Source organism: Alosa alosa, chromosome 17, assembly GCF_017589495.1.
Source record: "Alosa alosa isolate M-15738 ecotype Scorff River chromosome 17, AALO_Geno_1.1, whole genome shotgun sequence".
In the NCBI taxonomy this organism is placed as follows: domain Eukaryota; kingdom Metazoa; phylum Chordata; class Actinopteri; order Clupeiformes; family Clupeidae; genus Alosa; species Alosa alosa.
The window spans coordinates 25,280,694-25,297,945 of NC_063205.1; the positions used below are offsets into that span (position 1 = coordinate 25,280,694).

General features: G+C 44.0%; 1 protein-coding gene across 1 annotated transcript in view; it reads left to right on the forward strand.

The window, feature by feature from the left end:
• Window positions 1-17,139, forward strand: part of gnptab (N-acetylglucosamine-1-phosphate transferase subunits alpha and beta) — a 27,064-nt gene extending 9,925 nt beyond the window's left edge. The window contains exons 9-22 of the mRNA XM_048267396.1: window positions 313-492; window positions 1,288-1,458; window positions 1,994-2,117; window positions 2,537-2,752; window positions 3,125-3,249; window positions 3,778-4,803; window positions 5,360-5,559; window positions 6,047-6,266; window positions 7,829-7,942; window positions 8,912-8,997; window positions 9,480-9,578; window positions 9,851-10,018; window positions 12,238-12,328; window positions 15,320-17,139. Coding sequence (XP_048123353.1) covers window positions 313-492; window positions 1,288-1,458; window positions 1,994-2,117; window positions 2,537-2,752; window positions 3,125-3,249; window positions 3,778-4,803; window positions 5,360-5,559; window positions 6,047-6,266; window positions 7,829-7,942; window positions 8,912-8,997; window positions 9,480-9,578; window positions 9,851-10,018; window positions 12,238-12,328; window positions 15,320-15,391 — 2,892 coding nt within the window. The 3' untranslated portion in view covers window positions 15,392-17,139. The remainder of the gene's footprint in view (window positions 1-312; window positions 493-1,287; window positions 1,459-1,993; window positions 2,118-2,536; window positions 2,753-3,124; window positions 3,250-3,777; window positions 4,804-5,359; window positions 5,560-6,046; window positions 6,267-7,828; window positions 7,943-8,911; window positions 8,998-9,479; window positions 9,579-9,850; window positions 10,019-12,237; window positions 12,329-15,319) is intronic.
• The last annotated feature ends 113 nt before the right edge of the window (window positions 17,140-17,252 follow it).

Below are 17,252 nucleotides of genomic sequence, written 5' to 3' on the forward strand. Positions count from 1 at the left end.
CATTCATCCATTCATGTTCCTAAGGGATAATCATTTTCACACATCACTTTTGCCATGTTTCATAGCGAAAGAAGATTAGATTAGATTTAACTTTATTGTCATTGTGCAGAGTACAAGTACAAAGACAACGAAATCTCATGGAGTTTGTAACAGAAATCCTTTTTACATTAGAGTGATGTATAAGTTCTGATGAAGCAGCACTTCTCAATTTGAGTTTGGTGGAAAAGCTTGAATTCAGCAGTTGTGTCTCTGTCTGTCTCTCTTTGTTCATCTCTTGTGAACTGACCGTGTCCATCCTCTTCCTCTTGCCAGTCCAAGCAGGATGAGGACGTTTCGGCGAGCCGCTTCGAGGATAACGAAGAGCTCCGCTATTCGCTGCGCTCCGTGGAGAAACACGCTCCCTGGGTGCGGCACATCTTCATCGTGACCAATGGGCAGATCCCGTCCTGGCTCAACCTGGACAACCCCCGCATTTCTGTGGTTACACATCAGGTGAACTTTAACCTTTTGCTTTATGATGATTATTATAATTGTTTGTGTGCTAGCAGGCCATCTTTATTTATGTAGCACTGTAGATCTGCTCAGAGATTAATTGAGCCATTCTTCAATCCACATACTACTTAAAAAAAAGACCTCTCTAAGGTTGAACTCCGTTAGGGGTGTTAGACTATGCTCAGGATATGCCCTCGCATTGTTTTGTAACATTCAGGGGTCGTATACACATATTGAAATATTTTTATAAACGCATATTGTTATGCATTTGGGCCTTTCCTTTATACATAAACAGTGTTGTAGTTCCTTCAAATGGATATTTTTTTAAAACGCTCTCCAAAAAGAACATTTCTTAAAACGTTGGATTCTGTGGATTCTTTAAATGCTATGTAAACGCGGTTAAAAAAAAAGAAACGCACAAAAAAAAATCTGTTTAAAATCTAGATACCTGTAAACGTGTCTGTTGCTTATTGACAATTAGCAAAACAACGACCAGCAAAAACTGAAGCTATGGCGAGGTGTGCGGGAGCTATGTTTGTGCTTCCCATGTGTCCTGACTGCATGCCAGGGTCTGACTGCCCTGTAGCAAAGTCCTTTTAGGCAAGTCCCTCCACTCGGCGGCCATATTGCAACCTTTTTGGCTACTTATCGGGCATCTATGCAGGCAGAAATGCGCGTGCGCAGGGTTTCACAACATCAACCTTGCTCCAGCGGCGGTGTTAGGATCTTGCTGCCCATAGCATTAAAATAGCCAAATGATTTGCAGCGTTATTATATAAATGTGTGTGTTCCCAGGACATCTTCCAGAACCAGAGCCACCTCCCCACCTTCAGTTCTCCTTCCATCGAGACGCACCTCCACCGCATCCCTGGCCTCTCGCAGAAGTTCATCTACCTCAATGACGACGTCATGTTCGGGAAGGACGTCTGGCCCGACGACTTCTACAGCCACTCCAAGGGACAGAAGGTGAGAGAGAGAGAGAGAGAGAGAAATGGTATTCACTCAAAAAGGTGTTTCAGACTTCCAATCCTAAAAAGAAAACCCATCTTTGCATTGCGGTCAAAGGTGTTGCAATGTCAGCCCTAAGAAAGTGTCCTAATGTTCATTGTTCACTGTGTGTGTGTGTGCGTGAGCTACCGTATGTTTTGTGGATACAGTAGTGTGGATAATATGCACACTGAGAAAAGGACCAATATAGTAGCTCCTGCTCTTCACTGCACATAATTGCACATCAATGTACACACACACACACACACACACACACACACACACACACACATACACAGATAGATAGATAGATAAATACTTCAATCAACACAGACATAGCAAAAGCCAGTGTAAAATCAAAAAGTAAGTACCGATATACTTTAAAAGTAGGTCAGTTCTGCTTTACCGTGAGTTTCTGAAGTGTTCCGCCACTCTAGTAAGAAGCATGCTGGCCATCCCTCAGTGGTTTGATATGAAGGTCAGTGCTGAACCATCTGTCCGGCGCCCCCTGCAGGTGTATCTGACGTGGCCAGTTCCTAACTGTGCTGAGGGTTGCCCTGGCTCCTGGATCAAAGATGGCTACTGCGACAAAGCCTGCAACAACTCCGCATGCGACTGGGACGGCGGGGACTGTCTGGGTGAGCTCAACTACCTCTCGTCCACTCCACAATATTATCTGTTTTATAGAACTTATCCGCACAATTTTGTACACACAGCACGCACATACACACACACACACACACACACACAGCACGCACACACACACACACACACACGCACACATACACACATACACACACCAAAGTCTCACACACACACACACACACACACACACACACACATCAACGTCCCACCACACACACACACACACACACATCAAAGTCCCACCACACACATACACACACACACAAACACACACAGACACACACACACACCAAACCCCCCACACACACACACACACACACACACACACACACACACACACACACACACACACACACACACACACACACACACACACCATGCTCATCTCTCCCTCCTCCCCTCTCTCCTCCAGGCACAGGCAGCAACAGCCGGTTCGTGGCGGGTGTGCCGGTGGGCCCGGGGGGTGCGGTCGCTGGGCAGCCCTGGCAGTTCCCCGGTGGGCTGGGTGGCATCGGCGGGGTCACCTTCTGCAACCAGGGCTGCGCCAACTCCTGGCTGGCTGACAAATTCTGCGACCAGGCCTGCAACGTGCTGTCCTGCAGCTTCGACGTGGGGGACTGCGGAGAAGGTGAGAGAGAGAGAAAGAGGGAGGGAGGGAGAGAGGGAGGGAGGGAGAGAGAAAGAGACAGAGAGAGAGAGAGACAGCACTTACTTCTCCACACTGAGGGCTTGTGATTGAATATCAGAGAGAGAGAGAGAGATGGGAAATCTCCATCCTGCTATTAAACCTTTAACTACCTCTATATGATTATTTGCCATGTTTATATATGAAATATGTTTCCGTATGACAATTTGTATGAAGGGTGTTGTATATAGTGAATACATTCATGTGATATTAATGCATAATAATATATTTCACAAAGAATTGTTTTATGATTTCTTCTATTAATTTAACCATGTTTTAACACTTCTGTGTGTGTGTGTTTGTGTTTGTGTGCAGATCACTTTGATGAGCTGTATCGTGTTAACCTCATGAGGAACCAGACACACTACTCTCTTCCCCAGGGGGAGATCCGACCCTACTTTAGCTTCTCTGGACTGGCTCACCGCGTGTCTGAGGCCCAGGTCCAAACACACACACACACACACACACACACACACACACACACACACACACACACACATATCACAGGCCAAAGGCCGACCCTACTTTAGCTTTTTTAGACTGGCTCATTGTATCAGCGTTAACAGATTCAGACATTCACAGTCACACTCACACTCACACTCACACACACATACACCACAGATATGCAAAGGGGGAGATTCGACCCTACTTTAGATTCTCTGAACTGCCTCACTGCGTCAGCGTTAGAACCAGACAAACACACACACAAACACACACACACAGGGAGAGATCTGGCCTATACTTCAGCTTTTTGTGTCTGGCTTACATGAGACACACAGACACAACACACACACACACACACACACACACACACACACACACACACACACACTACAAACACTGCACACAGCACTAACACATGCAGAAAAACAGTTTAAGAAATGATAGTGTTGTTATAGTGTCGTGTAAAGTGCTCCTGGGTGAAGCTGACATAGTGTTCTGTGTGTGTGTGTGTGTGTCTGCTGCAGGTGGGTGATAACGTGGTGGTCCGCCACACCAGCGTGGCCAACAAGTGGAAGACCATCCACCTGCTGCTGTTCCCCGGTCACAACGCTACACAGGTCCACTACAACATCACCTTCCAGACCTCCGACGACAGCCACTTCGCCATGGCTTTCTCCGTCTCCGTGGATACGCGCGAGATTCCCCGCGTCAACACTTCCGAAAGCGCGCGCGGCGGTGGCGGCAGCGACGAGAAGGCCAAGGAGGCCAAGCCCACCGCCCCGACTCCTGAGCCCGACGTGCAGTTTTCCGACATCCCGGAGGACAAACGGGGTCCTAAAATCAGGAAGAAGCCGGTCAGCCAGCCAGAGGTGGCTGTGGAGGTGCCTGCGCTAAATATCTCCCTCTTGCCAGTGGAAGTTCGGTACGAGCTTCACCTCCTGCAGGAGAAGCTGGACACTGGGGACATCACTATGAAGGGTTATAACCTCACTAAGTCAACCCTCCTGGCGTCGTTCAAGGACCAGCCTCAGTACGCTCTCCATGGCAACGGTGACATCCCAGAACCCGCGCAGTCTGACGGCAAGCCACAGAGCAAACCCTATAAAGACATGGAGCCGGAGGAGAGAGAGGGCGGAGGAGAGGCGGAGAGGAAGGATGAGCAGGAGGAGGAGAAGAAAGAAAGAGTGAAGAGAAACGAAGGAGAGGCGAAGGAGGGAACAGAGGAAGAGGAGGAAGAGAAGAGGAAGAGGGCAGGAGAAGGGGACAAAGAGACAGAGAAGAAACCTCAGGTGACCCTTGTTCCTATTCCAATCGATGACAAGCCTCCAGACCGCTTAGTGGAAGGTGAGCGGTTGCCCACAGAGAAGCCACTGACATCCAAACTGCTCAGCACTCTGATGGGTTCCGTCGCTAAAGGGAAGGGAGAGCTGGGGAGAGAGGCGGCGGGAGACCAGGGTCCCCCCATCGGCAGGAGGCTCCAGCACTATGTCAACTCTGACCGAGGATTCCTGCCGTGGGAGAGGAGGAAGTACTTCCAGGACCTGCTGGAGGTGACCTTTTTTTATTTTTTATTTAGTAGAACAAATGTATTTGTTTTATTGCCTTTATTTAGATAGTACAGTGAATATTGTCAGGGAGCAAGTGGGAGAGAGAGAGATGGGGTGGGACTGGAAAATAACCATGAGTCAGACTTGAACCTGGGTCCATGTGGGCATTTGGATCCAAACTTGGGCTTCCTGTCGTGGGAGAGGAGTACTTCCTGGACTTGCTGGAGGTGACCTTTTTCACAGGGTTTCCATCTCAGCCCAAAGTTGATGCAAATAAACATATTACCATTATGTTTTGATGCAGTTATACTGGATTTCCATTGTCCAGTATTGATTTAGCCAAGTCTCAGAGACACATTAGTCTGGGATTTTACACCAGAGTAGTTTTTGAAGCGTTTTTCATTTATTTGAAAACAAAATCGGACAAATCAGTATCCCATTTCAAATACATATTATATGGTTTTCTATGTGTGGTGGAATATAGGACTTCACTTTGACACTATTCATCAGTGTGTCCCCAGCAGAACAGGTCTTTTATTTTGAAACATTTCCTCTACAGGAAGGGGAACGTCTGGAGGCGGAGCTGCAGTACGCTACAGACAGCGATGCCATCGGTCGGAAGCTGCAGGACACCTTCGCTGACTCCCTGCGCTACGTCAACAAGCTCCTGAATGGCCAGTTTGGCTTTACATCACGCAAAGTGCCCGCCCACATGCCCCACATGATTGACCGGCTCATCATGCAGGAACTCCAAGATGTGTAAGGACCAATCACAAGACTGACGTCAAAAGCACTGGTCAAGAGCACTGTCCAGCTCAACTTCGCTCTGTAACACTTGTCTATGAGTACATGGACTGCATAGTACAGCATAGCAATTCACAAGGATTGATGTGTCTGTGGCATTACAATTTTGTAGGTTGTCGGATAGGTCAGCACCAGCTGTAGTACTTAACTGTGGCATTGAAAACCATATACCTCTCACTCACTCACATATACACAAACACACACACCCGTACATACTCACACACACACACATACATACACACACACACACACACACACACACACATTCTCGCCCTCTCTGTGCTTCTTTCTCTTTCTCTAACACTTGATTTTCTTTGTTTTCTAATACTTTGTTTCTCTCACTTTGTGTCTCTCTCTCTCTCTCTCTCTCGATCTCTCTTTCACGCACTCACACACTATCTACACCCTTTCTGTCCATGTAATGTGCCTCTCTCCCCCTCAGCTTCCCTAAGGAGTTTGATAAGACGTCGTCTCACCGCGTGCGTCACTCCGAGGACATGCAGTTCGCCTTCTCCTACTTCTACTTCCTCATGAGCGCCCTGCAGCACCTCAACGTCTCGCAGGTGTTCGACGAGATCGACACCGACCACTCCGGCGTGCTGTCCGACCGCGAGATCCGCACGCTGGCCACGCGCATCCACGAGCTGCCCCTCAGCCTGCAGGTACGCTGCTTGTTTATTCATTCGCGCTTTCCTTGACTCATGGAGCTGCGTGAATTTTATTTATACAACCTTTCGCACGATATGGCAGTTTAAGTCTGCTTGATACTGTAAGGTGTAAGCCATTGGTTTCCAAAGGAGATTTTATTTGTGTCGCCAGCATAGCCTATTGATTGACAATTTATGTTGTAAATGGGCCTACCTTATAGGCCTACCTGTAGCTTAGGGAAGCTTTCAGCTTTCTATTAGAATCTAGTTTGTTAGTTACAGTTTTGTCATAACTCCCTGATGCATTTTTGCATTTAGAATAGCCAGAGCGTGGATATCTCGATCGGAAAATTAAACAATATCGGGCGCCTATGAACTAGGCTGGGTGAAACCAGCCTGATCTGCCCACTATTTATTTTTTGATTTCTTAAAAGATTGAGCTTGGTCTGGTGAAAGCCAGACAAGCCATGGACCTCAGTTATACAATGCAAGGGAACATGAATCAGCCTATATTTGCACGAACAACAACGGACAACAGCTCTTCAACTTTGGCTCGTTAAAATGTGTATGAACAGTCTAGCTTAACGATTTCATCAAGGCCCATTTGGACATGTCAGTTATTTGCACCACTGGTTAGATGTAAAACAGCATTTCGTTTCAGACTACTGTTACTTAATTTGTGCATTGACAATAAAGTATCACATGAACTAAAGATGACTAAAATCTTATGCAAAAGAAGAAACATTCACAAAAAATCAATCTATCCAAAAAATGACCTTTGTTTTTGATAGCTGTTGAAAACGGCATGGAACTGACAGAGATGTTTTTGTTTATTAATAAATAAATAAATACATACATACATACATACATACATACATACATAAATAAATAAAAATATAACATTATGCTGATACCTTTTGCTTTTCCCAAATACAATGTAGCCTATAGGTGTAAGTGACCTTTCATCAATCCAGTTGCAATGGATGAACTGTGATGAACTGCCCTACTTGTGATTGTTTAGAGATTTTAAAGGTTTTATAACAATGCTACAACTTCTTTGGCTATTCTACAATCTTTTCACCTTTTCAGCGCCAGTAGGCTACTTTCTGTGCAGCCGCACACACACACACACAGGCATGCCAAACAAGCATACACAAAAGTTTCAAGAGTGGGGGGTGGAGTAAAAGATGGACAAATTGATTAATGTGATTTATTTTCGCAGAAAGGATGTCCAGGACTGAGCGGCGGTCATATTTTGTACCGCTATGCGTACATCTAGTTTGTTTGTTTATTGTGTTTATTTACATGTTATCTAACATGTGGGTGAACAGGTGGGAAATTGTTCTTAAAGTGTATTTCCATTATTTTTTTATATTTTTACATGTTAAAATAAGCATGAAAGAAATATGTTCATTCTGCATTTAGTTTTGAGACTTCATTTCTTGTTTTTTTCTAATGTCTTTGAGTTCTTTGAGTCAGTGGTCCATTTTCCATGGAACTGTGTGTTTCTGACAGTTTTCTGACTGGTCACGTTTGAGTGTTTTTATTGTTTTATTTGTGTTATTTTATTTATTTAGGACCTGACTGGTCTGGAACAGATGCTGATTAACTGCTCTAAGACCCTCCCCACAAACCTGACAGGCCTGCACCAGATCAGCCCTACCCAGGAGGCATACTACGACCCCAGCATGGTGAGCTAGCTATACAGTCATTTCCTGTGTGTTAGCCGCATTGTGTATTGGGGCAGCTGTGGCCTACTGTTTAAGGCTTCGGACTTGTAACCGGAGGGTTGCCGGTTCGAACCCCGACAAGTAGCAACGGCTGAAGTGCCCTTGAGCAAGGCACCTAACCCCTCACTTCTCCCCAAGCGCCGCTGTAGCAGGCAGCTCACTGCGTCAGGATTAGTGTGTGTTTTACCTCACTGTGTGTTCACTGTGTGCTGAGTGTGTTTCACTAATTCACGGATTGGTATAAATGCAGAGACCAAATTTCTCTCACAGGATCAAAAGAGTATATATATACTTATACTATACTTACTTATACTTATAAACCACAGGACAGTATTTTATGGAAATTGGAGCCCAATGAATCAGAATCAGATCGTGCTTTAATCATAAAGTATGATGAAGAACAGAAATGTATTCCCATGTATAGCCCAGTCCCATGTATTAACCTCATGGCTGAAGACATTCTGCATATAAGTTTGGTTTTTATTTTATCACAGGCACATATTGGTAGATGTTTCATTCTGCAAAATCAATGTATGAACCTTGAGTAATAGTCAGGAAATTACGGTAGCTGCCTTAGCAGGTATACCTGGGCACTGCACGACTGGACCACCTGTAGCAGTCGCAATATAACAAGCAACGTATAGCAAGCACATCTCAGTTGGGCAAACAGCGTACAGCTCTTTGTGTGCTCTAATAGCAAGTTAATAACTTATGTACCATGAGCAAAATCCTTAGCGCAAACATGCCCTTACAAAAAATAACTATAAGAATCGTATAATATTTTGGGACAAAATATTGTAGAAATCTTATAGATATTATAGGAATCGTATACGATTTACACTTCTTGATTTACACTTATTTCACACTTCCTGTTTCTAATATTTTATTGTGAACCAGTTTAATAACGCAAGCTCTGACCTTGCTTCACAGCCTCCAGTCACCAAAGGCCTGGTGGTTAACTGCAAGCCCATCACAGAGCGCATCCACAAGGCCTTCAGGGACCAGAACAAGTACAAGTAAGCCCACCCCGCTTCATCACTGGCTTTGAGCACTGTCAGGAATGGGCGATTCAACACTATCTTTTAGGTCACGTCAGCATACAGTCTTGAGAACCAAAAAAGAAAAACGTAAAAGACCCAATATAGCAGCATGTCATGGATAATACGATATAGCACACCCCAAGTGAACTTTCTTTTACCAGATTAACCCTGCATTGTTACGCCTAATTCTATGTTATGTACTAAACACTATGTGTTTTTCTAAAGCTATTTGTCTAAGCTATTGTCCTGTTATAAGCTAACTTCTATTTACTATTTGCCGTTCTTTACTTTTATTTATGTAAAGCACATTGAATTGCCTCTGTGTTGGAAATACGCTATATAAATAAACTTGCCTTGCCTTGTCTTGTGCTCATACAGTAAAAGCACATGTGTAGACCCCATGTGTTAACCTGTTTGTGTGTTAACTTGTGTGTTAACCTGAACTCTGTCCTGTCCAGGTTCGAGATCATGGGCGAGGAGGAGATTGCCTTTAAGATGGTGCGCACTAACGTGTCTCACGTGGTGGGACAGCTGGACGATATCAGGAAGAACCCAAGGTAATGGGGTCCTTGTGGGATTTAGGTGTCCTTTAAAGAGCTTTTTCACTATTTATATACCCATTGGAGTATTTATATACTTATTACCCATTGAATAATATTTATACACCTACAGATCAATTAAGACTGGAGTTAATCTGTGATTATGTTGTCTTGTGTTGTGGTGTGTTGAGTTTAGCAGAGGTATTATATGGTGTGGTGTGCTTTAGTATAAACCTTAAATATATGTATGTATTATGTAACTATGTGTGAATTGTGTTGTGTCTGTTTAGGAAGTTCATCTGTCTGAATGACAACATTGACCACAGCCATAAGGACGCGGGGACTGTGAAGGCCGTCTTGAGGGACTTCTACGAGTCCATGTTCCCTCTGCCCTCCCAGTTTGAGCTGCCCAGGGAGTACCGCAACCGCTTCCTCCACATGCGTGAGCTACAGGAATGGTAGGACAGCAGGACCGCAAGGCAAACACTTAAAAGAACACACCAACATTTTTAGAAATGAGCTTATTTGCCATCTACCCCAGAATTAGATAAGAGGGTACATACCCTTGTCTTTTCTCCGTGCAATAACCCAGTTTGATGCCATTAGCCTAGCTTAGCATAATTCAATGGAAGTGGGTTGTTCCAGTTACCCCATAGCTCCCCTTTAGCTATAGGCTAGATATTGGCTAATTGTAATAACCCATTTCCAGGGGCGGCTTCCTGTACATGAATTAAAGGAGCTCTATGTAGAATTCTGTAGGGTTCCAGTTGTCTTGGACGCATTGTTACATTTACAGCGGCACGCGTCCATTGACTTCCATTGTGTATGATACAGTGTCATTGAGGAACAAAGTACTACTACAAGACTGTCTTTGGCTTGTCACGCTAACACAGAGCAAGGGTGTTTTGGACATGATGTCAAAATGGCTATTTCTTCACATTCTGTTGCTATTTTTAGATCGTTTTGGATATTTCAAACAAAACCAAATACTACACATGGCCCCTTTAAGCCTTGTCCTAGACTGAGAGCTCTGTTTAAGCAGCACTGTCTCTCTATGCCCACACCGGAGCTTACCTGACTTACAATAACCAGATGATCACAGCATGTGTCCCTCACATTCCACAGTCCACATTCCACATTTCACACACATCCCTCTAAGCATCTTTCATCCAAAGCCAGACACAAAGCCTCTCAAAGAGAGAGCCCAAAGTGCTCGGAAGTTCAAAAAATCAAATATTCAAAGGTGCTTTTTGATGTCGGGAACTCAATAGTTGAAGGAAAAAGAAAATCCAAGGAACTTTTCTTTCAGAAAGAAAATAATATAAAAAGCCTTTATTTTGGTGGCTATGTCATGATTGAAAACTTAAAAGCAAACAAGTGAGCTGAGCTGTGTGGGACACACCTCTTCTTCTCCCAGCTGTGTGTGGTGTCTGTCACACCCATGGCCTGGTGCTGGTACTGTAGCTCCTAACCCTGTTGACTGAGCCACACAAGCATGTGCAGAAACATAAACAAGTCAGTAAGGGTCTCGCGTAGTTTGTCCAGCAGCTCGGATTAGCTACTGTGCACAACAGCAGTAGAACGGTAGCAATTAGTCTTATTATGTAGTGACAGCAATATCGTCAGTGGCCCCAACATTTTCTTTAGATGGCACTCCCATGGAAAGTCTATTCAGTGTGTGTGTTTATGTGTGTGTGTGTGCATGTGTGTGTGTGTGTGCATGTGTGTGTGTGTGCATGTGTACGTGTACTATGTGTGTGTCTATTCAGTGTGTGTGTGTGTGTGTGTGTGTGCATGTGTACGTGTGTGTGTGAGCATGTCTATTCGTGTGTGTTTGTGTTAGAGACAGCTAGATAAAGGGAACGAGTGATTTATGGTTTGTTTGTGTCTCTCCTTTTGTCTGGTGAGGCTTATGAGTGTTTCTGCCTGTCATCACGCAGAAGGGAAAGAAGAGACCAGGGCTCGTCAGTATTTACTGGACGTCGACCAGGAAGGGATCCGCACGGCCGCTCTATTTATGCGTTCCAAATCTGCTCGGATAGCCGGATCTTAAAGAGAGCCAAAGGCCTCCGAGCTGCCCAGCAATGGACAGAAATAACCTGACGCCCTCCCCATGAACCGTTAAGGCAGTGGAGTTTGTCATGTCGGGGATGTGGTTAGCGAAGAGGTCGAGTTGGGTGTGGGTGGGGTTTGGTGTATGAGACAATGAAAGATCTGTGTGTGTGTGTGTGTGTGTGTGTGCGTGCGTGTGCGTGTGTGTGTGTAGAGCAGTGCTTGTGTAAAAGAAAGTGTGTAAGTAATCACTCTTTGCTCTGAGTGTGCCCATCCTGTCAGGGAGGTGAAGAGGTCACGGTGGCACCTCGGCGTCTGTTGATGATGTCACCTTGCCTCTCCATCACCTAGTCTCAGCGGGCGACATCACCACCCCTACTGCCATGCCATTCTCTCTGGGCACGATGCCAACTCGTCACAAGTTCACTCCAATGCCCAGTAGTTGGGGAATATTATGCCATTTCAGAGGAATTCAACACACACACTTAGTGGTTTAGTTTAGAGGATAATCGGTATACACTGTAGCAGAAACAGTAAAAGTAAATAATGACTGAACATTGCTGTAATGTAATTGTAATTGTCTGTGTGTGTGTGTGTGTGTGTGTGTGTGTGTGTTTTGTCTCAGGCGTGTGTACAGGGACAAACTGAAGTTCTGGACCCACTGTGTGTTGGTGACACTGGTCGTCTTCACCGTCATGTCCTTCTTTGCTGAACAGGTCAGTGGAACGTGACATCATGGCATCCCAATCCGCTCTGCACATAACACACTGCCAGCCCTAAGAAGAATGCCCGCTGCAGAACTCCAATAGTTATAACCATTGTTTTGGGGGTTTTTCCCTTTATTTGTCTAACCTTGTCTTTTACACTGCAAAACATGAAATCTAACCAAGTGTAATAATCTTATATTAAGATATATTTACTTACCCCATGGACAAATAATTTTACTTGTTTTATGTCTTAATTCAAGAAGATTTTGACTTATTTTAAGTCAAATAATTGTATGAGAAAGCTCAAAGTAAGTATCTTTACACTAAAACAATACCAACTAGATTTTTTTTTTATCTTAATATAAGATTATTAGACTTGGTTAGATATCAGTTTACACCTTCAGTAACCAATGGCCACCGTTTGGCTTTCCTGTCTCCAGTTGAGAGCCTGATGCCAGGCCAGAGAAGGACCTTTAACATAACATAAGAACACCATTTGGCAAGCTTTGACTACACTTTACGTATATCACTCAGATCGACTTTGTAGGGCTGTATCAAAAAATTGTCCCAGTCGCCGATATTACAACATTCTTCATTATTACTCTGACAAACGTTGATATTTATGTCCAGAACACACACACACTTAGTGGTTTAGTTTAGAGGATAATCGGTATACACTGTAGCAGAAACAGTAAAAGTAAATAATGACTGAACATTGCTGTAATGTAATTGTAATTGTCTGTGTGTGTGTGTGTGTGTGTGTGTGTGTGTTTTGTCTCAGGCGTGTGTACAGGGACAAACTGAAGTTCTGGACCCACTGTGTGTTGGTGACACTGGTCGTCTTCACCGTCATGTCCTTCTTTGCTGAACAGGTCAGTGGAACGTGACATCATGGCATCCCAATCCGCTCTGCACATAACACACTGCCAGCCCTAAGAAGAATGCCCGCTGCAGAACTCCAATAGTTATAACCATTGTTTTGGGGGTTTTTCCCTTTATTTGTCTAACCTTGTCTTTTACACTGCAAAACATGAAATCTAACCAAGTGTAATAATCTTATATTAAGATATATTTACTTACCCCATGGACAAATAATTTTACTTGTTTTATGTCTTAATTCAAGAAGATTTTGACTTATTTTAAGTCAAATAATTGTATGAGAAAGCTCAAAGTAAGTATCTTTACACTAAAAACAATACCAACTAGATTTTTTTATCTTAATATAAGATTATTAGACTTGGTTAGATATCAGTTTACACCTTCAGTAACCAATGGCCACCGTTTGGCTTTCCTGTCTCCAGTTGAGAGCCTGATGCCAGGCCAGAGAAGGAGCCTTTTTAACATAACATAAGAACACCATTTGGCAAGCGACTACACTTTACGTATATCACTCAGATCGACTTTGTAGGGCTGTATCAAAATCTTGTCCTGTGTCGCTTGATATTACAACATTCTTCGTATTACTCTGACAAAACGTTGATATTTATGTCCAGAGTAATCACTCTCTCTGTCTCCTCTCTTTATTTTAAGATGCCTTAAGATACCCCACTAATGAGGGTGCTGACTTGTGTATCCTCTTGCTATTCTGAGTTGCCATAGAGCAGGGTTACATTTCTCCATTTCTGATGCCCATAAAGGCTAATGTCTGGCTCAGCATCTAGGACTGACACATCTTTACTAGTATGTGCGGGCACACACACACACACACACACACACACACACACACACACACACTTGCGATCCGGAGGTTGCATAGAGCAGGGTTAGATTTCTCCATCTCTGATCCCCATAAAGGTCCGTGTCTGGCTCAGCCTCTAGTTCTCCGTATTAATACACACACACACAAACACAAACACAAAGACACTCATGCAATTTGGAGGTGCTGTCGAGCAGGGTTACAGCAGGGTTACATTTCTCCCACTCTGATTCCCATAGAGTCTCATGTCTGGATCAGCCTTAGGGGCTGATGCATCCTTACTGGTATACACATACACACACACACACACACACACACAAAAGGCTCATGTCTGTCTCAGCCTTTGGGGCTGGTACGCCGTCTCTCTCTCTGATAGGAAGGAATGTGTGTGAAGCCCAATACTTTGCAGGGCTTACATTTATTAGGGGACACAACACACTGAGTTCATCTGATAGACCGGTGCTGTTTGTGTTGTCTGATTAATTTGTTTTGGGAATAATAAGCTTGAGTTCATCTGATAGACTGGTGTTGTTTGTGTTGTCTGATTAATTTGTTTGGGGAATAAGCTTGAGTTAATCTGATAAACAACAAAATTAGCACCAGTATATCTATCAGATGAACTCAAGCTTAGTCCCCTGATAAATTAATCAAGAAACAAAACCAGCGTCTGATTAATTTGTTAAGAGGGCTAACTGGCAGGCCACAGGCTTTTTGGGGCAGCCGTGGCCTACTGGTTAGCGTTTCGGACTTGTTACCGGAGGGTTGCCGGTTCGAACCCCGACCAGTAGGCACGGCTGAAGTGCCCTTGAGTAAGGCACCTAACCCCTCACTGCTCTCCCGAGCGCCGCTGTTGTAATCAGTGGAACTGGCTACACCAGATCTAAAACCATTTTTACACCGTGTGAACGCAGCGCTGCAATTGTGTACCCGGTGAAGCCCCGCTGTTGGCTTGAGTTCATCTGATAGACTAAATGCTGACAAGACCAATGCTGGTTTAGTTATATTCCCCTTCCTTTAGTGATCCACACAGTGATACAGTAGGTGTGAGGGGTTTTTTAAGAAAAAACATGTTGTGTTCCTTTCAGTTCAGGCTTTCAGTTCCTCAAGTGAAGCTTTGCCTTGCCTCATCTTTCTTTATTTCCTCCTCTCTTACAATCCCCTCTCTCTCTCTCTCTCTCTCTCTCTCTCTCTCTCTCTCTCTCTCTCTCTCTCTCTCTCTCTCTCTCTCTCTCTCTCTCTCTCTCTCTCTCTCTCTCTCTCTCTCTCTCTCTCTCTCTCTCTCTCTCTCTCTCTCTCTCTCTCAGTTGATCCTCCTGAAGCGGCGCCTCTTCCCCAGACGACGGGTCAGCAAGGAATCCACCTCGGAGCGTGTGTGAGGAGGTCACGGAGGAGAAAAGAACCACTTCTCCTTTTTCATCTCTCCTCCCCTCATCCTTCCCTTCCTTCCTCCCTCTCTGGCTCACTCCTCTCTCTCTCTCTCTCTCTCTCTCTCTCTCTCTCTGTGTCTTAAGAGAGGGGGATTAGCTGGGTGAGGTTGGAGCAGGGGTCAGGTTTTTGAACGGAGTGAGGCGTGGACTTCAAAGGGCTTCTCCTCCAAGCCCTGAAGCGTAAAGACATACAAGGTGACCTACACAGTAATGGCAAGAAACATGGTCTTCCCAGACTGCTGGGATGCTGCATGAAAAGGGGACGCGGGAAAGAAATATATGAATGAATCAGCAACTGGAGAAATCTTGACATCAAAGTGGTAACCAGGATTTACTGAGACACTATGATTCCAGTCCACCAGGGGGCACTAATGAGACTCCAGTGAGCAATACACACTCCCCCACCCCTAGTCTGTCGGTCTACTGTGTCGTTGTGATCAAGATGTTGGTGTCCTGTCCACCACACACTCAAGACATCAACACTGGACACTGAAATAGTATTTCTTGTGAATTGTTGGTTTCATATCAGTTAGATGCTTACAACTGAACCCTGATTTTGTGAATGAGGATCTTGGTCTCTGCCTCGTTTTGTAAGGCTTGATTATATTATATTAGAATGATTATTTTAAATACAAAAGGCAGAGTGTGAGAACATCTTGGTGGCTCACTGCAGGGTTTTTTTTATTGTGTGTTTGTTGGTGCTTTTGTTTTGTTTGTTCTCTCGGACATGAGTTTGTTTTGGCTGTTGCTTCAACCTATCGTTTTCTTCTCAACATTCCAGAAGAAGTGCCTTTTTGTAGACACAGACTATTAGGCCGATGCACTTTCTCTTACTCTCGAGTTGTGCTAATAGGCCTGATTTGTCGTGTATATGGTCCCTGCTTTGTTGAACAGGAACTGTGAGATTGACTTCAATGCTGGTCTTGAGGTTGTCAAATCTTCCTCAAATTCACACTTTGTAAGCATCTGGGTTTTGAAAAAGAAAAGCACATGATTTGAATGTTCCTGACAGAAAGGACATGATTTAAAACAAAACTCTCCCCTTCCTGATTGCAATGATATCATAAAAGGCTACCATAGTGACAGGGGTCATATGGGAGCTGAAGAGCTCAAGTCTAACATTTTCTGTGTCTGTTTACTTTCACAACTAATACAGTGTACATAGATACAGTCCAACATATTAAGATCATATCTATTTCTGATGCTTTGGAAATGTGAGATTTGTCACAGGACAGCGTTTGTTTGAGCTTATCAAAAACCTGCATGTTTTGCAAGAGTTAAGCCCACCAAGAGGCTGTTTGTATGCACGTGTATGTGTGTGTGTGTGTGTGTTTGTTTGTGTGAGTGAGAGACAGAGAGAGCTTTTCTCTCAGGGAACTTAATGATAACAAATTGCTTGTATCTGAAATTCAGATTTCTACAGCTTGGGACTTATCAGTGACTAATGATTTGTTCTGTGGATTAAGTTTATAATAATGTAATGTGATGGATGTCAGGCTTTCTGTGTTAAGTTCGTGCCATAAAAACCTTCAAGAGTGTATTTTAAATGTATGGATTGACCACACAAATATCCTTGAACTGACAACTGTCCACAAGTAATAGCATGGTCAATGATGCCCTGTTTGCCAATCAGTTTTAACCAGTAAGATGAAAACCTGAAATTCGCTGGAATTAAAAAGTAAAATTGTATTAAAATATGTTGTTTTGCCACAAGTGTTTTTTTTCCCCCTTCTTTTTTTCTGATAAACCGATCAGAATAGTGAATTGTGTTAAAGGTCTTCTGCTTTTGGTTTTATCTCTAAAAATGGCA